At 41.3% G+C, this 25,458-nt stretch overlaps 1 protein-coding gene across 2 annotated transcripts; it reads left to right on the top strand.

The window, feature by feature from the left end:
- Positions 1–9,989: 9,989 nt before the first annotated feature.
- On the top strand, positions 9,990–20,308 carry SLITRK4 (SLIT and NTRK like family member 4). 2 transcript variants are annotated; one of them, XM_064713239.1, is made up of 2 exons: positions 9,990–10,273; positions 13,001–20,308. In XM_064713239.1, exon 2 carries the CDS (start codon positions 13,051–13,053, stop codon positions 15,562–15,564), a length of 2,514 nt encoding a protein of 837 aa, XP_064569309.1. In that variant the 5' UTR covers positions 9,990–10,273; positions 13,001–13,050; the 3' UTR covers positions 15,565–20,308. The 2 variants fall into 2 exon arrangements, with proteins under 2 accessions (XP_064569309.1, XP_064569308.1); XM_064713238.1 differs by lacking the exon at positions 9,990–10,273 and adding an exon at positions 10,417–10,685.
- Positions 20,309–25,458: the final 5,150 nt, after the last annotated feature.

Here is a 25,458-nt window from a genome sequence, read left to right as displayed (position 1 = left end):
TTAAGGCAAAAAAAACCCCACATAACTAACTTTTATTACTTGAATAAAAGTTAAGCAACTAGAGACCCTCATAGATGTCTGCTCCAAACACCATTGCATTAAGGAGGCTCTTACTCCTGATTTAAAAAAAATAGGCTCATTCTCAGTTCCTCCGTTTTTCCTTCCAACAAGTGATGGGGTGTTAAAAACAGAGAAGTGTGATGATTCATAAAATGTGTTATAGGGAACATTATCAGCTGAGATTAATGTTATATCATGTGTAATATTTATTGTCAGAGCAAGTGGAAATGTTTTCTAAAATTTAAATTCCAGCTATGAACTTTGGCTAAGTTTCAAATTTTAATGATTTTTTTGCAAATGCATATTCAAAACTGTCAAAGTTTTCTGAATTTGGTTTCCTAGCATGTTCCAACTTATTCTTATCTATTTACTTTCTCAATTCCTTTTAGATACAGGAAGTTTTACAATTTATAAAGCCAGCAAAAGGTTAGATTTTTCCATTCATATATGGTAGCTTTGTTATGCCTTAGTCTGGAGAAAGAATCTAAAAACCACATCTTTAATGCTCTTTTTCAGACAACTGCCTAGTGATGCCACTGCAATGTAATAGTCCCAGGATAAATGGTTTGGGGTAGATTTCCTTACTGTGTTCTCCTGGACTTCATATCTGACATTTTAACTTCAGGATTATCAGCTCTGCTTGACATTAAGTATTGGTGAGAATTAGCTTTTCAAAAATAACAATTTTTTAAATATACTTTTTAAATTAAAAATTAAGTCATCGGGGAAATACAACAAAATGATTAAATGTTAGGTAGGGATTTTTCATAGAATAGAGATGTCACTTCTTGAAAGAAATCCAGAGCTGACAGAAGTTGACAGAATAAAGGCCACAAAATTCAGCTGTTTGCCTCTATGATGCCCTTGGGGAATACTGATTCTCAACTCCCTGCAATAATAAAACTGGGTCTGGAAGGTTCAAGAATGTCCCCATTCTAACACCTGCTCAGTGAATCTCTAGAACTGAAATATTCTTTTTTCATGATTTTATAAAACAAGCATGAGAACACAAACATAAATAGATGTTAATGGAGATGGACTCAAGGTGTGCACTAAGCAGAACAATAATGTGAGTAATTCCCAAAATATTAAATAGTCTGACTGAACAGCATGAGATTGTTCATTGCTTTATAGACTGGCTCCCAAACTGCACTTTTGGATGCCCAACCATGTTTGGGTGCAGGTAGAGAAATGCTATCAAAATGAGTAAGCAGTTCCAAAAATGTAGATGCTAAACCAGAACCTGACTGGGAACCCCAATGCCACTGACCACTGACCTCAGCTGAAACTTGGCCCATTATCCAATGGCCATGAAGCCATATCCAACCCCATGCCAGCCATAAATCAGATTTAAAGAGCCAAAAGGACACAGATAAAGACATTTTCAGCTTCTGGGATGTGTCACTGTGCACCTGTCAACCCTAACAAGTTACAACTTGGGAAGGGAAACAGTGTTTGAATAGCATTTTGTGGTGTTAGATAATTGGCTTTTGAACCTGCAGTGTGAGCTAATGCTGATTTGCACATGGAAGTTATTTTTGAAAGACATTACATACTGAAATAATTTACATACTGAAACAGGAAAGCATCAAAACCCTTTATTTCAAAGAAAGCTTAGTCTGACTGGCTTCACTAAAAGATGCATTACATCTTGACTTTGTCCAAAAATTACTTCACAACCTCAATGAAAATCACAGGGTTACTAGCAGGATTGCTATCAAGAAAATAAAGTTACATCCAAAATGTCAATGAAAGTTTCCTTCAATACCAGCAATGATCTTAAACACACACACACACAAAAAAAAAAAAAAAAAAAAAAAAAAAACAAAAAAAACACCAAAAAACAAAATCAAACAACCAAACAAACATAAGAAAAAGGCACAAAGTCAATACAGCATGTTTTCAGAACAAATTGAAAAGGAGAAAAAATGGGATGTCTTAGATCCCTTGGCATCTGTAAACATCTAGAAGACATCACACCTGAGCTAATCTCAAGGCAAACCAGCCTTATAAAGTAAATCTACAGGCTATCTAAATAAATCTATGGGCTTTCTTGGCCTTCTAAGGTATGGAAGATAATAGAAGAATAAGAAGATAAAAGGAAGTCCTCTTTCTTTTTTGTTAAAAAAAGGTTACTTTAAAGTAGGGTGAACTTTTTTTTCCTCACTTTGTAGGATCTATTTTAAATGACCTATTTAAATGTTCTGCAATTATGGTGCTTTTGTATATTTTCCATGCAAAGCTAACAGAAAGGGAATCCCTTGAAGTCATGGTATTTTAACCAACCAAAGAATAATCTTCTTTTTCTTTCTTGCTGAATTCTTCATACAAGGTGTCTTAAAATAGATAAGAAAGGTTCATTACCATTGTCATAATTGTCAGCTTCTGCCAGTTCCATTAGTGGATAAAGGTGTCTCTGGATATTACTCGTGCACTCCTAGCCAGCTTCCCAAACTCTGTAAAGCCTCCTAAAACCTCCTCAGTCCCTCAAACCTGCTCTTCAGCCATTTACCATGTTCCCTGCAAGGCTTCCCTTGTTGCAATATTTCACTTTTTTCCACCTTCTGTACTGCTTCTGCATTACTTTATTAATATCTGAATATCTTTATTGATTTATCAAGCACTCTTTTAATAAAATTCATTTCCCTTTATGCTTCAAGCATGCTGGTTTCAGATTTGTCTGGGAGGTTGTTAAAACTTCACACCTTGGAGAAGACCTGAAATGTTGTGTGTCAGGACAGTATTCAGGTCACAGATCTTGAGATAAGGCAAGACATTTGTTTTTTTATCATTTTGTTATGCTCAGTGTGTCTACAAGCATATCCTCCTCTTGGCTTAAGAGGATTCCAATAATGCTAGAATTTGCCTTTAGACTACAAGGTTTCAATCATTCAGGCACCAGTTTAGACTTTTCACATTAATCTGTCTTTGATTCTTTCACTATTTAGTAAATATGCATAAATGTTTCTTCTGAAAATGAGATTTCATGGACATGTGGGAAGAACTGATATTTTCCCTTTTTAAATGTTAAAAGGCACAAGTGTGAGAAAATACAGACTTTTTTTTTCTGGTGAAGTGAGGAAACTCTACAGAAATATTTTTTTTCTTTACATTTCCATCTAAACTTTAATCAAAATTAAATTTACAAGACTGTGAGCTACAATAGGCATTTTCAAACATTTAACTTGTGTTATTGATGTTGTTGAGTCCAGCTCATCCTCCTCTCAGAACCTGTCCCATCTCTCTGTGTCCCCATTAGTGTCTGGGTGCTCACACCACTGATCACACACCAGCTCTAACACATGCTGGAGCACTTCACAAGACAGCTCAGGTCAGTAATTTGAAAATTAACCTGATCTAGAGAAGTAAAAAGGGTTATTTGGGCCTGGTGGGCTGGTTCAAAGAGGGTCCAATAAATGCCATTGATGGCGTGAGACCTTGACAAGACTCCTGGTGTTCTCATTTGGAAAACTTCACTGCTCTGAAAAATTATTTTACACACCATGAAATCTAGCTTTAGATTTTTTTAAGATATTTCTGGGTTTTTTCTGTCTTCCTTCTGATGGTCCACCTCCTGTTCCCTGGTGTGCCCATCCAGCAGAATGCAGCAGAGCTGCCTGTACATATTGCTGTGCTTTAGCCTTTGCTCAGGTGAGCAATATTCCATTTTCCTGCTTTTGGGACAGTCTGGACTGGCTGCTCACACCTCAGAGACAATCACATGAGGCAGACAGGTAATGAGAGGACATTCCTCCCTTCACCCAGATGGGGCTGGAATTCATAGAGAGAGTGAGACACCATCTCAAATACAATCTTTCCTGGCAAAAGAAGATATGTCAGCGAAGACTTAGGTGGATATTAGGAGAAGGTTCTTCATCTAGACTTAGGCTGGATATTAGGAGAAGGTTCTTCATCCAGACTTAGGTGGATATTAGGAGAAGGTTCTTCATCCAGACTTAGGCTGGATATTAGGAGAAGGTTCTTCATCCAGAGGGTGTTTGGATATTGGAACAAGCTCACCAGGAAAAGGGACAGAGCACCAGCCTGCCAGAGCTCAAGAAGCATTTGGAAAATACATGGTGTGATTCTTGGGGTTCTTATGTGAAGGGCAATGAGCTGGTCTTTGATGCTCCTTGTGGGTCCCTTACAATGCAGGATATTCTATTATCCCATGATCATTTTGATATAGTGTCAAAGTGTTTGTTGTTAAAAGCAAACATCTCTTTTTCAACTACAGGTTCGGCGTGCCTTCCCTGAAGACACTTTACATCGGACCAGCCCTGGTCTTTCATCATTAGGTTAAAAAAAGTCACAACTTGGTTTCTGAAGTAGCTGCAGTTTCTTGAAAGATCATGCTCCTACATTCCTTTGCAATAGTCTAGAGGCAACAGGAAAGCCAGTTTTGGCCTGCGTTTTTAAAAACAATAATAAAAAATCTGTTAGTTCGTGAGTCTATGGAGGCTTTAATTGAAATGAATATAAAATGCAAAAGTAGAGGAAATTAGGACAGCTGCAAAAGAAACCCCAGAAGCAAAAGCAGATTAAAGTAGAGCAATGAGCAAACCCATGCAAACACTTAATGTTGCTTCAGATGTTTCCCCCTTGGTGAAACTTTTTCCCCAAATCAAGCAACAAGTCTAAAGCACATGGTTTCTGCTGCAGATGCCTCTGAGTTCCACCCAGGGCTCCTTCAGCTGATGCGCACAGGCACTGCAGGAGCTGGGGAGGGAAAGAGGGAGGGAGTGAATCTCAGTGTGCTGAGGCAGGGGTAGCTGGCACACTGCTCTGTGCTCGCTCCCCATTCCACAGGGTCACAGCTTGGAGCTCTTCTTCCAGGAGACAGCACCAGCCTAAACTTCAGCAAAAACAGAACATTTATTCTTCATTCTAAAGATTGGATGACAACTGTTTGATTTTCTTTCCTGCAAGTTTTATTCTTCAACTATCTTTTACTCTTCAACTATCAGAGACCTTTCTGCTGGCACGTAGCTTTATGAAGGAGTTATTCCATCAACCTTCACACACGTGAGAAGCCCCATTTAGGTCTGTGGAATTCCAGAAGGTGATAGGAAACAGTCTCATGTGTGAGAAAAACATGGAGGAGTGAGGATTTAAATTAGAATGTTCTAAATTCATATTCTGTTAATGTCAAGTGATCTCAACCCACCCAATCCTGACTGCAAGCACAGCAGGCATGATATTCATGGCATGAAAGATTTCCCTTGCTCCACTGCTGAAGACAAAGTTATCAGCAGCAAAGAAAGAAACAAGTCTTGCAACACAATACATTTTCTCCCCTTCTTATCCTCTAACATCTCCAACCACAGTCAAGGTTCTTTAAATTTTCTCTGCAGTTCTTTTATTTGGTTAATAGGCTGTCTGCTCAGGGAGAATGAACTGTTATTTCATGATTTGGAGTATTCAATAATGTCAGAGTTTTCTAGCACAGGATCCTTATTTTAAATATATCTCTCATCTTGAGAAATCATTTAGTGAGCAGTTTCCACATGAGGTGGGTAGGAAAAGAGCAGTTGCTTGTAGGTTTAGCATTTAACCTTATATCATAAAACCTTATAGAAAAATATTCCCTGTAAGTTCTTTACCAATTATTTCCTAAATTTTCTCTGTCCTCTGATTTCACATTTTTGGTAGTTCCAGGAGTCAAGAGAATAGGCCAAGCTCGGTTTTAGATTCTGACAGTGAGCTGGAGGGTGAACAACCCTTGGGTAGATGAGCACAGAGAAAGAAAATAAGTAAGGCACAGGACATTTTGGAACTTAGTGAAATTAAATGCCTGCCACTGTGCTCTGACAGCTCTGCAGTTATGGAAAGCTGGCAAGCACAGGGTAATGGAGCTGGACAGCCCCACAGGCTGAGTTTACACAGAGAACTGGTGAGAAAACCCACTACCAGCACCATGACCTTGATCAAGCATTCAAGACAATGACTTATTGCAAATGAACAGCAAATGATGGAATTAAAACCCCAGCAATCCCTGTGGAAGGCACTGCAGTGACTCCTCAGGTTTCCTGGATGCAGGTGATGGGTTACTTGTTGCATATTGAGGAGGGGTCCTGGATAAAATGGAGGAAGTGAGGTGGAAATAATACAGAGACAGGCAGAGACATATATCTGACAGTTTCTTCCACTTTATTCAGCACAGTGCTCTCTCACAGTGCTTCTGCCTTGGGTCTGCTGCAGACTTGCACTGTTTCCTATCCCACTGTGTCTTTAAAAGGATGTACATGCTGGGACTCACTCCAGTACATACAGAGTTCTCAAGGATGTTCTTCCTCCCTGCTTTTAACTGACATTCTGGCAAAATACAGACAAGATGTGGACATTGGGTGAAGTTATTGGTTGATTTTGGGGATTTCTTTCCTCCTCAAAAGGCTATGATCTATTCGTTGAAGCCTCATTAGAAGACTGCACAGTCATTTCTGTACTCTGCTGTGTTGGATGTTGTTTGCTGAGTATGGCTGCTGTTACTGATTTATATGAAAGCAGAAACTTGTTGTAGACCTGTTAAACTGAAATTGCTTAACCACAGAAACCCCAGCAACAGACAGACCCCATACAAACCATTGCTTTCCTATTCAAAGAATTGTTAACCAGCTTCCCACATGTTCAAACAAAACAGTTTATTCTTTACCTGGGCACTGTGTGAAGGGCCAAAATATTAACTCTTGGGTTATTTTTATCATTCTTTAGGAAAAGGAAGGTGTAGCATGTAGTGTTAACATAACATTAGAGTCTGATCCAAATGGATCCACCTTAATTTCCGGAGATCTTTTATAAAAATTTCTACTCCTGGCATGAATCTTTTCAAACAGAACAACCCAAATTCATATGTGTGCACACTGCTTCTCTCCCAGGTGTGTTTTTGCCATCTGGATACACAAGGCTTGCTCACTGCTGGCCAGTGGACATGCAGACATGACCAAGAAATGAGTGTTCCTCTGCTGCTCACAGCAATTGCAATTCCTTGTTTTGGCCTTCTGATTTCAAGAGCCAGGGGTGTGTGGGTCATAGGCATCTTTGGTTAGTTCTCACTGCTGAGAGTGAGATTAATCCTTATTTGATTTTCAGGATGACAACAGAAAAACTGGAGAGGGAGCAGAAAAGTGCAAGGCAGTGTCTGTGGAGAAAGTGTTTAGGATGCACACAAATCCATAGGTATTATAAATGTAGGATGATGGCAGATGTATGAAGACACCTCTTCTCTGCCACTTATGTGCGCACACACAGCCTGATTGCAGGTACTGAATCTTAAATTGTACTTGTAAGCGCTCAGGAATGAGTAGGATGTTTAGCTCCTGTTTCCTGTCACTTCATTCCTCACTCAGAAAATGACTGTGGATGAGAAAACAAAGCAAGTTATTGCACAGAACTGTCCTCCCTTCAGCTGCAGCCCCATTTGCATGTGTGCCAAGCAGCTTGAGGAAAATGCTCTCCAAGGTTTCCTGCTGTGAGCAGTAGTCTCAGCATCTCAACTGGCCTCTGCATTTTGATGACTCTGTTACAAGAAGCTTTTTCTCCTGACAGACTTTGGACGCACATAAAGCTCAGTTTCAGTCTCAAGTTCCTGCATCAGCCCAGAATTAAATTGGGAGAGGTAGGTGACCAAGCATGTCTGTGTGTTTAAAAGAAAAGTGTTGCTTAGGTCTCACAAAAATGTGAAAGGAAAAATAATATAAACAGGCTTCTGTAATTTCTGAACAGATTTAATGATGAATGCCAGTAGCCAGGAGTAAAAAAGTACCTTTCTCTCCCAAGAGAGAATGATAATGCCTTCTACTTAGGCATTATCAACAAGCTAATTGTTGATATGATACTGAATGCTACCCCCTGAGTGTGTCTGTTTGGGTGGGAAGTAGTATATGTCACATTTCTACCTTTTCTTCAGCTACTTCTCTCTGCAGAAAACCCTGTTATGAATCTGTCTGCCTGTTAGCTTTTGCTCTCCTCTTGCTAAGCTGAAGAAGGAAAAAAATACATGCTGCTGTGGCAAACAACAGACAGGGGGAAAAATCAAAGGAGATGAATGAGGTTCCATCACAGTAGAAAATTTTAGAAAAGGTTAGAGATTACATTAAATGGGCATGGTGTGTAGCCTGAAGTAATCTTGTAAACTTCAGGGAACCAGGCCAGGTACTCCAACGTGCCCTGTCTGGCTCTGCTGTCTTCCAATTACTATCTGCCATCAGCCTAAACAGAAAATGTATCCTGATAGTGATAGAACCTCAAGCTGGATCTCAGAAAATGGGTGCAACCAAGTGATTCTAGGATGTAACCCTTTAAAGTGTTTTATTCCTGAAGCACATCAACATCTTGGGTCCCAGTCTTGACCTTAGCTTGTGCTTATGTCATACTTTAAAATTCCCCTGTTTGCTTTGGATTGTGGTCCTGACATGTAAGCCTAAATATTAGTGAGCTTGACATGATGGCAAGTAGCTTAGGAATCACTTAAGATTTGAAGAAGTTATTTTTAGTGACTGTAAATTAGAAAGAGAAATATATTGCATACTGAAACCCTAATAATGAAATTGTGCTGCATAACTAAGTTTCCTTCTCAGATAAGCTCTACAACACCATAAACATACACCATTGGTAATAGCCACTCATAACAGAAACATCAAGAATTATTTATTTAGAGTGTAATTTCAGTTCTCAAATATTTATTCATTTCACAGTTTACTTGGTTAAAATACAGTATTTTATTATGCTTCTTGTTTGATGTTTAATTCAGTCTCTGAGTAGTTGGTTTGAATGTGGTGGGAGCAGTGATCTCTTTGAAACTGCCAATATGCTCTTTCACCTACTAAATAAGCAAGAAATTAGTTTAGCATCCAGATAAGGTTGCTGATTAAACAAAACTGGCATCTTGATCTTTACACCTGCATTTCTATGCCTGCTGCTAAAATAGTTATAAACCAGCTATCTTCCTAAATGAATTTTATTCTAGACCTTTGCTCTCCAATTCATTAGTTTATTTTAAAAGTGTTTGAAAAATTCAGCTTAAACTATATGCAAATCCTTCTAAACTGGGCCCTTTATATACACACATCCCCTTTTATGTGAACAGTACTTTGTTAATGGCTCAATAATTAAGAGAGTTTACATTTTAAAGACTTCAGATTTTAATTGACTGAATATTAATCACAGATCGCTTTCAGTTCTGTTGTGATATGCAAATTATTGATGTCTCAGCTGCATTTGTTTTCAGGTATCAGTCTAACCGCATAATGCAAAATAACATTCTGCAATTATTTCAATTAGATGCAGTCAGCCTTTGAGCAAGCTATTTATTTCATTTCAGTAAATGAAGAAAGCAGTTGCTGTTTTCCATTCCCTGGCATTTATTGCCCAGAACTAGCACTCACAGCCGGTATGTGTACAGCACATAAACAGTTTTCTAACTGGATCACGTTAGCATTCGTGGTAAAGGACAAGCAGTTGAACTCCCCTTGCAAGATTTCATTTGGTTAACTGACTCTTCTGCTTCGGAATGCGATGTCACCTTGTTCGAGGGTATTCATTACCATTTTAAAGTGTATTATGAAAGCTAGAGTCAATAAGAGTTGTTAATTAGAAGAATCTCTTTAGCACCGGTGCATAACATTTGAGGATTTTTTTCCATCAGGCTGCAGCTGTTACCTACGCAGAGAAGGAATTTCACCTAACCACAAAGAATGAGATAGACAAATAGCTGCGTTGTCGTAAGAACGGCTCGGGTATGTCTCCTCGCAGCGATTTCGCTCCATAATTGCAATTCACATTAAATGCAGCAAATGTTACCATCCTGCCCACTCAGTTTCCACCTCTACTTTTGTTTCAAGCCGGGAGGGGAGATCACCAGAAAAGAGAGGGGGGAGTCCCTCCTTGCCTCCTCTCTCTCCTTCCCCCGCTCGGCTCTCGCAGCCGCGCTGCCCTGCGGCTCCGCTGGCCCCGTCCCGGCCGCGGGCCGCACTTGTGGCTGCCTCGCCCGCCCATGGCAGCCCCGCCGCGGCCCCGCCTGGGCTCCCGCCGCCCCGGGGGGCTCCTCCCGCCCCGCACGCCCCGCCTGGGCTCCGCGGGGGCGCAGCGCGACGGCTCCGCGGGAAAGGCACCGGCGGCACGGCGCCTCCGGGCTGCGGGAGAGCCTCCGGCCGCGGCGATGCGCCGGGATCGCTGCCCCGGAGCGGCGTCTCCCTCCCCGGCGGAGCAGCGCTCGGTGCGTGCGTGTATGTGTGTGTGTGTGCGTGTGTTTGTGTGTGTGTGTCTGTGTGTGCGTGTGTGTGCGGCTGTGCGTGTGGCGAGGGGAGGGGGCTCGCTGCGTGCAGGGGGTGGGCGAGAGCAGTGCGATGGGAGCGGGCGCCCGTGTGCAGAGGGATCCTCTCCCCGCATGTGTGCGGGGGACCGCGGCGGCGGCGGGGCAGGGCTCAGCCGGGCGGCTGCTGCTGCATGCGGCGGAGCCCGCGGGGTTCCGCAGCGCCGGGCTTGCCCTCGCTCCGCGCGGCCGGGGGTGCTGGCCCCGGCGGGCGCCCCGGCTGCCCCCGCCGCCCGCGGAGCCGCCGGAGCCCGGAGCTGGCGGGGAGAGCAGCGGAGCGCAGCCCAGCGGAGCCGCGGCGACCCCGGGCGCCGAGGTAGGGACGGTGCCGGGCTGGCCGCGGAGAGCCGGGAGCATCGCCGAGGGCGGCGGGCGCCCGCCGGGCGTGTGAGTGCGGGCGGGGGTGGGGGCACGGCGGGGCCGCCCGTACGTTGGCGTTTTCATTTTTTTTAATTACTCCGAAGGTTCTGTTTTCATTGCTATAAGAATTAGCGGTGCTGTTTTAAAGACGGCGAGGGGTGGGGTGGGGGGAGGCGGGGGTGCACACGACGAGGCGACAGTGGCTTCCTGCCGGAGCCTCTCTGCCATCGCGCTCGCCTCTCCCGGAGCCCCGGCCGGCGGCACCAGGCGCAGCGCTGCCCTCTCCCATCCTTCCCGGGAGAGCGGGCGAGCGGAGGCACCGGGGCCGGGCGGCCCGGAAAAGCCGGCGGAGGTGTGGGAGGGACGGGGGGGCAGGATCTGCGCAGTGGGGCTGGGGAAGGGGGTGTGTGTGGATCCGCTGCGGGCTGGACTTTGCAAAGGTACCGGGGCGGGGGGGCCGGTGCGTTCCGCGGCGGGGAGCACGGCCGTGCCTCGGAGGTTGCGAAGGGACGGCGGAGGGGATGCGGGGCTGCTCCGCCGCGCTCTGCCCGCGCCCCGCCGGGATGTGCGAGCGCGCCCGTGCCCCTGCCGCCCTCCCCCGCCGGGAGACAGAGGGCGACGGGGCGCCCACGGCAGAGGGGAGCCGGCACCAGCCGAGCCGGATGCGGCAAAAAATTGCGGTAGTGCCGGCAGTGCTGGCCGGGCTCGCCGCCCCGCCGCCAGCCCCGCGCAGCGCCCGCAGCCCGCCCGCTCCGCGCCGGCCGGGGCCCCGGGGCTGAGGAAGAAGAGGGACTCGAGCGTGGGCGAGGCAGGGACACGGGAGCGCGGCGGCTCCAGGGGGAGGGAGACGGAGCGGCGGGGGCGCGGGGACACCGGTCCGCCCCTGGGGGCGCGCTCGCCGCGGCCGGGGTCGGCAGCCTGCGGGCATCGGCAGCGCTGCTCCGCTTCCCCTTCTCCCGGCAAGCGGCCTCCTTGACCCCTTCCTTCGGCCATCCGTTCCTCTCATCCTATCCTCTCTCCTCTGTGCTTTTCCTCTCCCTCTTGTCCTTCTGTCCTGCGGTTTCTCCTCATCCCTCCTCTCCCCTCCCTCCCAGGACCCCCGGCGCATCCTCCCCTTGTGTCTCTCTCCAGCCCGGTTTTCCTCCCTCCAGCTGGCTCCTGCTTTCTCCACTTTTCATTCTGGCTCTCTCCTGCCAACTCAGTGGCTTCCTACAGCAGGAAATGAAAGGGACAAGTTGGGAAATGGGGGTAATGGGAAGATGGAATGTGTGTGTGCAATGTATTGATTATTGACTGATTTATTAATAAAGGGGGGGAGGGGGGACCTACCTTATAACTCAGAGGAAATGCTGTGGCTCGAGTTCTTCTGCGTAAAAAATGGCAGTTCAGCTGGCCGGACTATTGCAAAGGGTTCTTATCAATGCAGGAATAAGAGCAAATTACATAATGTTTTAGGGGGAAAAAAATAGTTCTCAGATTTCAATAGTGTCAGACTGGCAAATTGTGACTTTGTTTTTCCCTGCAAGTCAATGTATTGTTATTCCTGGGGATGGGGCTGTGTGCTTGTGCATGCTTCTTCCATGTCTGAGTGCTTCCATTGGTCACCCAGAGCTGATCTTGTTTTGTGAATAGTTGTGTTTCTGCAGTCAGTTTATCACCTACTTATTTAAACTAGATATCAGAAGTGACAGAAACAATGTGTTTGCATGCCTATGTAGCCCTTGAGTGAATATCTTTATCATAGTGATACATCTGTATGTGCTGTTGCTTTATATGCATATACTGAGCATTGGCATTGCTTTTTGTGTCAGCATCTCCATCCTTTCTATATTGTGCTATCCCATCCCAGATGTTTGGGCATGCATAACATCAGCATTTGTGTTTAATATCCCTGAAATGCACAGCAACATATGAGCAGTGCACAATTGAGGGGAGTAAATATGCATAAAATTGGAATCTCCTTTGGTTATTTTACTTTATTAGTTATGCATGCTTGGCATGTACAAGAGAGAGAAATACATTTGACAGACCTGAGAGTTATTTGTGTTTCTCTACAGAAATTTACATTCTGTGTTTGAAATCATCCCAGCTCCTGTGCACTTGTTTGGTTGTTAAAGTCTTTCATGTTATTTTAAATTCAGTTCTTGTAGTTTATCTATAATACTTGGCAGGTACAGTAGCTCAGTGGTATACAATTTCTAACCCAAGTGACGTTTTGGAACAATGTCAACTGAAAAACATTTTCTTTTTCTTTCCTTCTTTCTTCTTTAGATTCTTTATCTTTGTTCAGGAGCCTAAGGTTGCTTGCTGATCATAAGAAGATGATTCTGTGGCTCTTTCTGGTTCTGTCATCTCCAGTTTCTTCTACAACTGCAGATGCTGATATATCTGTGGAAATTTGCAATGTTTGCTCCTGTGTGTCAGTTGAGAATGTACTCTATGTCAACTGTGAGAAGGTTGCAGTCTACAGACCAAATCAGCTTAAACCACCATGGTCTAATTTTTACCACCTCAACTTTCAAAACAACCTGCTAATTATTCTATATCCAAATTCCTTTCTTAATTTTACACATGCAGTGTCCTTGCAACTGGGTAATAATAAGTTGCAGAACATTGAGGGAGGGGCCTTTATGGGTCTTAGTGCATTAAAACAGTTGCACTTGAACAACAACGAATTAAAGATTCTCCGGGCTGACACTTTCCTTGGCATAGAGAACTTGGAGTATCTCCAAGCTGACTACAATTTAATCAAGTTTATTGAACGGGGAGCCTTCAATAAGCTTCACAAGCTGAAAGTCCTGATACTTAATGACAATCTGATTTCATTCCTTCCCGATAATATTTTTCGATTTGCTTCTCTAACCCATCTGGATATACGGGGGAATCGAATACAGAAGCTGCCATACATTGGAGTTCTGGAACACATCGGGCGAATTGTTGAACTGCAGCTGGAAGACAACCCCTGGAATTGTACTTGTGATTTGTTGCCTTTGAAAGCGTGGCTGGAGAACATGCCCTACAACATCTACATTGGAGAGGCTATCTGTGAAACACCCAGTGACTTGTATGGAAGGCTGCTGAAAGAGACCAATAAGCAGGAGCTGTGCTCCATGGGGACAGGGAGTGATTTTGACGTGCGCATCCTGCCTCCCTCGCAGCTGGAGCCCGGCTACAGCACGCCCAACGGCCACACCACTCAAACATCAGTGCACAGATTAGTCACAAAGGCACCAAAGACTACAAATCCTTCCAAGATCTCGGGGATAGTAGCAGGCAAAGCTCTGTCCAGTCGTAATCTCAGTCAGATCGTATCTTACCAGACCAGGGTGCCTCCTTTAACTCCTTGTCCGCTCCCTTGTGTTTGCAAAACTCATCCTTCAGACTTGGGATTAAGCGTAAATTGCCAAGAAAGAAATATAGAATCGATGGCTGAACTCGTACCCAAACCTTTAAATGCCAAGAAACTGCATGTAAATGGCAATTATATTAAGGATGTGGATACTACAGATTTCGCTGAGTTTGAGGGGCTGGATTTGCTACATTTAGGCAGCAATCGGATTTCAGTGATCAAAGGAGATGTTTTCCGCAACCTTACAAATTTACGGAGATTGTACCTCAATGGCAATCAGATAGAGCGTCTGAGCCCAGAGATGTTTGCTGGCCTCCACAATTTGCAATATCTGTATTTGGAATACAATGTTATCAAAGAAATCCTAGCAGGCACCTTTGACTTAATGCCAAATTTGCAGTTGCTCTACCTGAACAACAATCTTCTGCGAAGCTTGCCAGCCTATATTTTTGCTGGTGCACCACTTGCTAGACTGAATCTGAGGAACAATCACTTCATGTATTTACCTGTAAGTGGTGTTCTTGATCAGCTAAAGTCTCTTACACAAATAGATTTGGAAGGTAATCCGTGGGACTGCACTTGTGATTTAGTTGCTTTAAAACTCTGGCTTGAGAAGCTAAATGACGGTATTGTGGTGAAGGAATTGAAATGTGAGACACCTGTGCAGTTTGCTAACATAGAACTTAAGTCTCTGAAAAATGAGATTCTCTGTCCTAAACTTTTAAACAAGCCATCTGCTCTGTTCACTAGTCCCATGCCTGCTGTTATTTTTACAACACCCCCGGGACCAGTCCGGAGTCCTCCTGGTGGCCCAGTTCCATTGTCCATCCTAATCCTGAGCATATTGGTTGTGCTGATTTTAACGGTGTTTGTTGCTTTTTGTCTTCTTGTTTTTGTGCTTCGGCGCAACAAAAAACCAACCATAAAGCATGAAGGGATTGGAAACCAAGAGTGCAGTTCTATGCAACTGCAGCTAAGAAAGCACGATCACAAGTCAAACAAAAAAGATGGACTGGGTGCAGAGGCCTTCATTCCTCAGACCATTGAGCAGATGAGCAAAACTCATACCTGTGGCTTGAAAGAGTCTGAAACAGGCTTCACGTTTGCTGACCCACCAGGGCAAAAAGTCATTCTGAGAAATATGAATGACAAGGAGAAAGATTTGTTGCATGTGGATTCCAGAAAAAGACTTAGCACAATCGATGAACTGGATGAGTTATTCCCTGGAAGGGATTCCAATGTATTTATTCAAAATTTTCTTGAAAGTAAAAAGGAATACAACAGCATAGGGGTCAGTGGCTTTGAAATACGTTACCCAGAGAAACTGCAAGACAAAAAAGCCAAGAAATCTCTAATAGGTGGTAATCATAGTAAAATTGTAGTAGAACAAAGAAAAAGTGAATATTTTGAACTAAAAGCTAAACTTCAAGGTTCACCTGACTACCTACAAGTCCTTGAAGAACAAACAGCTTTGAATAAAATATAGGTCATATAATCATTGCCTACAGAGGACATTTATTTAATGATGAAAGTGCCTTTTGTTGACTTTTAACTTCCAAATACTATATTATATTGATAGGCATAGAGGCAGGTGTATCCAAGGGTGTCTGATTAACTGTAGCTGCGTATGATTTGTCAAGTAGAGGAGAATTTCCTTAGTAGATTTTACTCCATAAAGCTCATGCCCTGTGGAATCCTGTAGGGATACTGCAAACTCTATTGCCAAAGGGATGCTTTATACACGTTACACTGAATTTAACCTCAAGAGGCATATATGTTTTGTATCTCAAATGCAAACCATCGTCTCCTTGTGATTTGTTAGAACAAACACAAGAAACCTGGTACTGATATTTGTACTTCAGCTGGGTCCTTCATCCTGCACGTGGATTTAAGTTGGTGGAACTGGAGTAATCCTTTGATTTGTGGTGTTCTAATGGCACTGTTTAAAGCTTACCTGGAAAGTAACAAGCATGCAAAGAGAGAACATTCAATAGTATGTGTAAATTGGTTACATTTATGGGCTGCATCTTGAAACCACTGGAATTATAATGTTAAATTGTGTTTAAAATATACCATGCATTACATACCTATGAAATAAATCTGACCACTTGAAGCATACATGTCTATACAGAAAATTAAAAAAAGAAAGAAAGAAAGAAAGAAAATAGTTCAACCTGACTTCTGCAGTATTCGTGACATCTGAAGAAAATATTTGATATTTATGCAGAATCTGTTCTAAGACTCATCTCCAATTAAAACTAGAGTTCCTTCTCAGTTACGTGAAACTCTTGCAACCCCAACAGGTTGTCCAAAATTGTCAAAGTGCTTACTGTGTGAGCGTAGCAGAAATTATTTTTGTAATATAATTCATATTTATGAAATACTTTGTATACTACATAGGAAAAAAAATATGTACTCCTTAATATGTATTTAATATGCCTGACTTGTTTTCCTGATCACAATGCATTAATCATTCAGTATAAATAAAACCAGAACAATATACCAAACAGCAACGGGGGATGTAATGTATAGCATCATCCAGAATTAAGTGATCAGATAATGATGATAATAATAATAATAATGATAATAATAATAAAATTGTTCTGTACTATTCTCGTGAGATTAGCATATTACCTTATTTCAGATCTGTTACCAATGGTGCATTTTGAAATAGATTGATTAGTTTTTTAGTATTGTGTCCCAGGCTGTTACTTGCCATCAATTTTCTTGCTTTTCAGGTCTCTACAGCTTAATCTGAATACTTTTCACAAGCATTTACAGGAATTCATGCTAAGGGGAACATTTTTATTGCACATGCAGAAATTTTCTGTTCTTATCTCTCTGGCTCTTTTTAGTCAGCAAAACGTGATCAAAGCAGTGAACAATATGGCAAATCCTGTTCAAAACCACAGTGCAAAATGGATATAGTGGTCTCAGTTCAGAGGACTGTGTAGCTCACAACTAGAGAGTAAAAGCTTGGCTTTGTGAAGGCTGAATCTGAATAGCCAGGAAAAAAGGTAGGAGAATGGAAAATCCCTATTGTATCTCACTGATAGATGGTACTTTGTCATGAGAATGGAGATATATTGGTAAAGCATCCTAGAAAAAAGGTAGGAGAATGGAAAATCCCCATTGTATCTCACTGATAGATGGTACTTTGACATGAGAATAGAGATATATTGGCAAAGCATCCTAGAGCAAATCTATGAGATGAAATTAACAAAATTAACTCGATGAGCTTTGGATAAGACCCTCTTATCTCCTTGGCTTTCAGAACCTTTACCCCTCCTTACCTTTTATAATCAATACATTAGTCAATTAAGATAGTAGGATATAAACATGAACGTTTTTCATGAATTTGAAGCTAGCAAAAATTAGAGCAAGGCTCAATAATAATACTGTGAAGAAGGCTGTGTCAGCTATTTCCAATATAAACCTCTAATTTCAGGGCTTTGTGACACTGAGTTAAAATTTTTATTCTGGAATGATACTTGGCAAACAGCCTGCAGTATATTTTTATCAAAATAGACCAAAAAAAAAAAAAAAAAGAGCCCTGCTTCTTTATTTAAGGGAAAGCAAACAAAACATTTCTCTACTTTCAGACATTTGTTTATGCTCTTTTGGCTTAGAAAGAGACTGGTTTTATTATTTTTCTCCATAATGCATAGTATATACATGACTTCAGATAATAAAATTGCGAGAGATGAATTAATGGCTGAGTTTCTTTAAAAAGCTGCCTCTATCCATGCACAATAATTAACTTGATTCAGAATGTCATGGGGATTTTGAGGACATGGATACTGCGTACACATGCAGCTCTGGCATAAAAAGCTCCTGGCTGGCCAATGATGCAATAATGCATGGCTAAGGTTTGGATGGGAACATGTGAGTTTATTGATTGTCTGTGGATGAAGGAGTGTCCATGGTGCACTGACCAGGTGGACTCTGCTGGCTCCTTCAGTAGGCTGAGGGTGACAGGTCCTGGTCTGCTCTGCACAGAGCTCTGTGGCCTCGAGGATGGGTCCGAGTTCACTGGGGTTTGCCAAAGCAGAAGGTGTCTGACACACTCACTGGCATGTCCTGTATGATCCTCCTGAGAGCAATGTGCTAAAAATATTAACAATTGCAAGTGAGGAATTACTTCTAAGTGATGGTAAAACTGATGTGCTTGTAACTTGTATTGCCCTGAGTCAAAAGAACAGAGATAAATGGTCATACCTTCTTAAGCTTTTGTTTCATTTTGTGCTGTGAGGTTTCCTGGGGGTGTTCTTTCTGAGTTTTTGTTCTGTTTTGGTTTGGTATTTTTAATTTGTTTGAGATTTTTTGGTTTTTGGAGTGGTGTCTTCTGTTTGCTGATCAAAAGAACTGAACCGTTATGCTGTACCATTACACTGGGTCAGAGTTTTCTGATCACTGAGGCCCCAATTCCAGTAAAGCATTTCACCTCAACCTAAATCATGTGCAGAGGTATTATTCATGAGATAATAATTAGATACCTGCCCAAGAGTGGGGCTTAGCTAGAGTTTTGTCATTGACTTCAGAACAAGCCAGCTCAGAACCATTGTATATAATCCATAGAGCCCAGAGACTCGTCTGGGGTTATGCAGTTGAGTGTAGGTTCACCAGCATCAGTAAAGGTTGCACAATCTGGACCTTCCTGTAGAAATTGTCCCTAAGTGTTTTACAATGTATGGTGCAATATGTAGGCATAATAGTGTGAGTGGAGAATGCAGAAGCTGGCAAAACACTATTTTTCTGTGAAATTGTTACTTTGAATGGCAACCTTAGTGTCAGTTTATTTTCTCCGCGTTTGGAAACGGTGTATGTGTCTGCACAGCAGTTTTAGTGTGATGTCCATTCAAATCTCTGGTCAGTCTTTCTGAGAAGGTGACTCTTGGGTGTGGCTTAACGGGTCTGTCTGTTCATTATATTGGTTTGAGTGGCCATGCTTGTAAAATGGCTGTTAAGACCCATAGACATAAACTAAATCAGTGAAGGTGTTGGCATAATCTGTTGTCTCCATTGTACTATAAAGAAGTTTCCATTTTTAAATGAAATCAATAAAGTGTACTCGTTTCCTTGAAAAAGAAAAACAATTGTGCAATTTTATCAGACAGCAAATACCGCGGTGCAAGAACACCAGAACAGGTGATTTATGTTTTGCATTTAGTGTTCAAGATTGACAATAATGCAACAATCTAGTATAAATATATTTTTAAATGCTTTTTTTTTAAAGCCATAATGATGATATAAATTATAAAGGCATGGCCTTGTGAATAATGTTAACAAATGTTTCAGAATCAAGAAAAAACATCCAGAACTTGATGGTGGTATAATATCTATAATATCTTTTGCATGATTTGTATGTTGATATTGTATGAAATGAGCACAGTGAGACTTTTTTTTTGGTTGCATCCAAAGAGTTAGGAAGGAAATATAACAAGAATGTATTTAAAATCACTCTATTTTGAAATAAAGTAAAGAAAACAAAATGTATTGGCTTTACCCTGTTTTGATCATTACTATTTTAGGTTAGTTTATAATTTAGGCAGTTACTTATGACATCCAGTCCAGTGTAAAACCCAGAAACCTATTGTTTATTAATCTTGTTTGCCTTCATCAATATCAAAATACTAGTCAGTGTTGACTTCAAAATTTGTATGAAATATTAATAAAATTGTTTGGTACTATTGTATTTCTGAAACTAGACTTTGTTAAGTGCCTGTGATATTCTCTTTTGGATTATTTGTATATGGATGAGAGAGAATCTGTAAAGCAGTTATGCAGTAATGTTTTCTAACCATATCAACAATTTTTTCTGTTTTAGAAAGCTTTTCTCATCTTCTGTTGTCCAACAAAATCTTCCTTCCCCCTGTTATGCAAATAATCCCTCCAAAATCAGTGCCTTTTTTTTCCATTACTACCACAAGCAGAATTTAGTTTTCAGTTGGATTCTCAGTTCTTCAACCCAGATTGCTTAGAGGAACAGTTACATAATGTAAGGGGCATTTGCTTTGATTCTGCTGTCTTCTTATTAGTAATTTTCAACAACAATTTTTCAGAGGAAAGAAAAGTTAATTTTTCCTTAGAAGAAGCAAAGCCACCAATCCATCTACCATTTCATTTGGTTAAGTTAGTTTTATAACTGAAAGTTGCAAAGATATCTTTAGGTAGTTTAACTTCCAAATTTATATTTTGTAGTTAAAATGGTTTACAAAGCCTCATAAAAATCTTCATGGCAAGGGAGAGGAGCAGGAACAGAATTACATTTAGATTAAACATTCCCTGTTGTGCAGGATTTAACTTGCATTATAATGGCAGTGAATGTGAATCAGAATGGGATGTGGAGTGGAAAATCAGGACTTGATACAGATTTTTTTCACTTCTAGTTGAAGTGTAACATTAGGAACAAACCCACAGCATTAGTTGAGAAAGGTCTACATATAATATTCCATATAATTTCTTTCTAAAGAAAAACTTGAGAACTAGGAATTAATTATTCATGTTTTGATAATAAGTGTGCACTGCTTTTCTGAATGCAGAGGAACTTGAGAGTTTTCTGTTAATATGTTTTGTCATTATTAGTTTTTTTTTCCAATTTCGATTCACTCATCTTTATGTGTTATGGTTGATGCTGTGTTGGAAAACAAAAATAAGAATGTTGTTGCTCAGGGACAAACTTCTCAAAAATTTACCAATGTAAATCCAGACCGGCTGAACAGACTTCAATGGAGTCAAATCTGCTGTTACCCTAGTGAACAAAAAAAGAGCAGAAAGTACAAGATCTATCCATCATTGAAATAAAAATAAGTAATTTTTCACTTGAAAAGTAATATAATCTTGCTTTATACTCTGTTGATCTGAGTGGTAAAGCTGTTGCTGTTTTCAAACGACTGTAGGGAGAGCACAGACCGAGTGCAGCCCTGTGTCTGTTTGATGTCAGTGGAACTCGGCAGTGATTCAAGAGCTGTGGGCATCCCAGAGCAGTGCTATGGGTACAAAACTATAAATTTGCTGGTTTATACATACACTTGGGGTAGATCTCACATAAAATAGAAATGCTTTCTTAACAATACAATTTACTTTCTCCCTGTAATGGAGCAAAGATACTCTGCTCTTGTTTTTCATTAAATAGGGAGTTTATTGCAAATACCTTTGTTTCACTGCTAATTTTATTTGTGTTCACTAGCAATACTTGAGATAACTGATTCATTGTCTGAAAGCAGTACTTTTCAGTATGATATTTTTAAAATACCAGTCACTGGTAACAGACAGATACTGAGTTGTATTGAATTTCCATTCCCTCAGTAATAATTCCATAAATAATTCTTCAAAAGCACGAAGAAAGATTGGATAAGAAAAAAGAGCCCTAGCTTTTACTAAATCTGAATTTTTTGAATGCACGTATGGAAAAGCTTAATACAATGTAGTACGACTCTGATGGGTAACAAATGGTACCTCACTTCTTTTTGGTCTTTGTTTAACCAGAAAACAGAAAGTGATCTCTAAATGCTTTAGTTGTCATTTTGTAACAGTAGAATAGCAAAGAATATTCCTAAATTTCCCTCATCCAGGAGGATTTCATTTCTTGGTTTAATTTCATGTGGTTTCCTGGACATGTGTGCACTATGACCTTGCAGAGCATCCTCCCACTGCATGCTCTCATTTCTCCTCCAGTGAGCCAGTCCTTTACAGCTGAAGGTTTTTCTGGGCTTGGGTTGATGGCAGCTTCCAAAAGGCACAAGAGTGGGATTTGTCAGTTCCTAGAAAACAGCTAAAAAGGGAAACTAAGAGCCTGTCCTGGATGGTTTCTGAGTCACCTCAGATGGTGTATGATACAAAACAGAAATGTAGGAAATGGTTTAAGCTTCTGTTGGGAAGTTTTGTGCTGAGCTTTTGAAGCTGGACAGTTGTGGCTTTCCATGACTTTAAGTTGTGCATTGTAAAGGAAATGGGGTTCAGTCAATTGAATTCTGGCTGTGGCCAAATCCTGCAGACATCTGCACCCACTTACCTGAGCCAGGCTTTGGGGTCACTGTTCACTGAAATGTCTTGCACAGATCACTCAGGTTAAACCAGCTGTGATACAGATTTCTCAGGGGTGCTTTTATTTAGGATGTGGATACATTTTTGTGCACTCTGGGAGCTCTTTGGGTGTGGGGTCAGTCTGTGCCCAGTGTTTGCTGAGCAGTGCCTTTGGTAGGGGCTCCCTTCATGTGCTGCATTAGTGCTCACATCTGAATATGAGACACTGTGCAGGATGCACATCTCAATGAGCACAGTCACAAAGGGCAGCGTGTTTTGACAGATTTTGAGCTCTTCACTGCAAGAAACTGCAGGAAAGGATATACCATACAGCAGATTTTCTTGCTCCCTGGCAGGATTTCATAGACCCTGTTAGTCCTTCTCAGCAGGGTATTCTTGTCTATACACTGCAAATAAGGCTCCAGGTCAGCAGTCTCGTGTATGTGCAGTCTGTGTTTGCTTATACCCAAAAATAGTTTTGTGGAGAAGGGTAGGAGAATAATTTCCTCTTTTTCCTTTTTCTTTTCTTTTCTTTCCTTTTTTTTTTTTTTTTTCTGAAAAGCAAAATGGGCTGAATTTGAATTTTTCCAGATTGAAAAAGAAAAATGCAGGTATTTTAAAGAACGGTCACATTGTCAGTTCATATCAGTACTATTAAAGTATTTCACTAAGAGAGAGAGGAGGAAAGCAGTTGTGTTTATATTTTTAGCGTGCAGCTTTTCAACTTCCATTCTTGGGTTAGAACATGCCCCTAGGTGCCAAGGCACTTAGATGTGCAGCTCAGGGCACTCTGCAAAGATTCATCCTCAATATCTTTCTGTCTTTTGTGTGGTAGGAATGAAATGCAAAGTTTTGAATGTTCCCTCTCTGTTTGCTTTAATGGAAGTTACATCAGCAGGCATCCCTCACCTTGCAGCTCCTGTTGAGTTGTGCCTGCAGTTTGGTGAGGTTGGTCAAGAACATGAGTACAAATCTCATACAAGGGGTGAACTTTTGGATGAAGTTAGCACTTTGAAATAATTTGGGTTCATATGGCTTCCTTCTGAAATATCACCATAACATTGAACTGTTTTATACTTAAGGAGATCTTTGCTTCTATGATCAGTTCAATACATCAGTGGTTTTACAAATATGATCAGGTAATTGGGTCCAAAGGTCTAGAAATATTTTGCTTTTAATTCTCATTATTTTTTTGAGAAAATAAAGCGCAAAAACATCGTGAATAACCTAGACTTAAGATTTCTTTTTGTTCAATGAAAATTACTTTTGCCTCAATGAAGTGAAATATTCACAAAGTACAAGTGAAATATTTAGGAATTAATTTGGGAAAATTTGGTTTGTGCCAACAAACAAGGCCCCTATTTTGTAAATCTTTCTCAAGAATATAAGCTGTGGATGCCATAAGAGGTTTTATCTTTTAAGTAGCTTCTCCTAGAATTTGAATTTCATTCAGCTGTTGGAGCTATGCCATGAGCATGATTTTATGATTTTGCTGTATTGGTCAACAAAACAACAGTGTGATGCATTTTCTCTGTGTAGCTTTGTCAAGTCATTTATACCACTTATGACAGCAAAGATAGTAAGGATTATAGATTGTAAAGTGTGTTTATAAGGATTCCTATACATTTGTAATGTGCTTTCAAAATGAAAGCAGCATGCAAATGATGAGTATTATCAGCATACAATCCATTTCAAAAGGGAAGTAGCACTGTGCTCTGCACAGAGCTCTATTGTTCAGATTGAGGAATATCATTGAGAGTGGATAAGCTGTGTTTTCCTCTTTGTAGACTTTTCTTCTTCAGCTGTTAAATAGACCTGTTTACTCTGTACAGAGCAAAGCAACTCTGAGCCATCTGCAAGAAAACACATAAGCCTGAAAAAGACAAGCGAATACATTCCCTCCCAAAAGAACATCTGCATTATAATAATAAAATCAGTCATATTTTCCATTGTCATTGGCACCTTTGGCCCTTTTTGCTATGCTGACAAGCTGTGGGACTGAGATTTGGAGTTAGCCTCAGCTCCTGTTTCCTTTCTCCACACCAGAATTCCCTGTGACATCACACATGGCCAAGATCAGTTTGCCCAGGTGCCTTTCAGTGCCAAATGGGGCTGCGGCAGCAGCATGAATTCACATCCACTCTGCAGGTATCTGCAGTGAGCTAGAAATAGGGTTATCATGGGCTAGATACACTCAGAGAAGCATGGCAGAGACCTTTGCCAAAATTCCCTCTCCTTTACCCTCTGGAGCACACCTGTGCCATGGCCCACAGCATCCTTGGGCCAAGGAACAAGGCTCTACCAGGGCTCAGTGACGTCCATCTTTTAGTATTGCAGGGAGGAGAAGTAACACAAGAGCTCTGCAATCAAGAATGTAGGACTCTCCTTGGCTGGCTGCTATTCAATATGTGGGCTAGTCCCTTTTGGAAGAGGAGGAGTAATCTTCACTGCTGGGTCCAATCTGAACTCTTGGGACCAGTTGGGAAGAACTTGTTTGAGCAAATGAGGTTTCCCCCACAGGACAGCTAGCCCAGGTTCTCTGTCAGATGTGTGGAGACACATCTTTTTCCCTGTCTGTAAATAGTATACCCTCAAACTTGTATTAACAGTTCTAATGGTTTGGTAATGTGCTACGTATAATGCGTGTGCATGTGCAAAATTGCATTTCCATGTGGAATTGCTGAGTGTCACTGGCAGTAAATGAGCACAACCATTTTTTTTCCTCAAAACCTATTGTGGTGGCCAGATTCAGATTGCTTTGCCTAATAATTACATGTGCTTCTTGTATAAGAGTTTATTTTCTTAATCACAGCACTCTCTTTCTTTTTAACAGAGAGAGAAGGCTTTCACCTTTTTCTTTCTTACTCATTCTTCTGCAGTTGGAGTTCTATTAATCCATTTCCAACCCATAAAGAACAAAGGAAAAATCCTCTACAGGAAAACTCCACTTTATGTAACGCACTGAAGATGGCACTGTAGTAACAACTTCATACTGTGAATGATAAGATATGCTTGTGTTTGTTACTGGGAAACTGTGATTTTTTTATTTATTTAGCACAGCTAAACATAAGCCAAAGGTCAGTTTAATGCAGCACCACCCAACACTGCTACTGTAATTAAGGGTGAAGAAGGGTTTCTGTTACTTGGACTTATCACAAGGAGACTCCATCTCAACCCAAACCATGTGGAATAGTTTATAACTGATCTTCACAATGAGAGGAGTTTTTTTGTTAAAAAAGAAAATATCCAAGGAAAACAAAGAAAATCCTTTCTGTAAAGGATAACTTGCCATGTCTGTAACCTTTACAGGCCATGTTAAGGCATATTAACACCACAGCAGGTCTCTAAAGATCCA

This window comes from Zonotrichia leucophrys, chromosome 4A, assembly GCF_028769735.1.
Source record: "Zonotrichia leucophrys gambelii isolate GWCS_2022_RI chromosome 4A, RI_Zleu_2.0, whole genome shotgun sequence".
In the NCBI taxonomy this organism is placed as follows: Eukaryota; Metazoa; Chordata; class Aves; order Passeriformes; family Passerellidae; genus Zonotrichia; species Zonotrichia leucophrys.
Note: the sequence above shows the minus strand (reverse complement) of the source record. Positions and strands in the feature narration are given on the sequence as shown.

What these genes read in the sequence shown, in the direction of transcription:
- SLITRK4 (XM_064713238.1), top strand. Translation starts at nt 10,445, where the DNA reads ATGTGTGCGGGGGACCGCGGCGGCGGCGGGGCAGGGCTCAGCCGGGCG. An exon ending in CGGCGACCCCGGGCGCCGAG is followed by an intron (nt 10,686 to 13,000) that starts GTAGGGACGGTG and finishes TTTCTTCTTTAG; the next exon opens with ATTCTTTATCTTTGTTCAGG.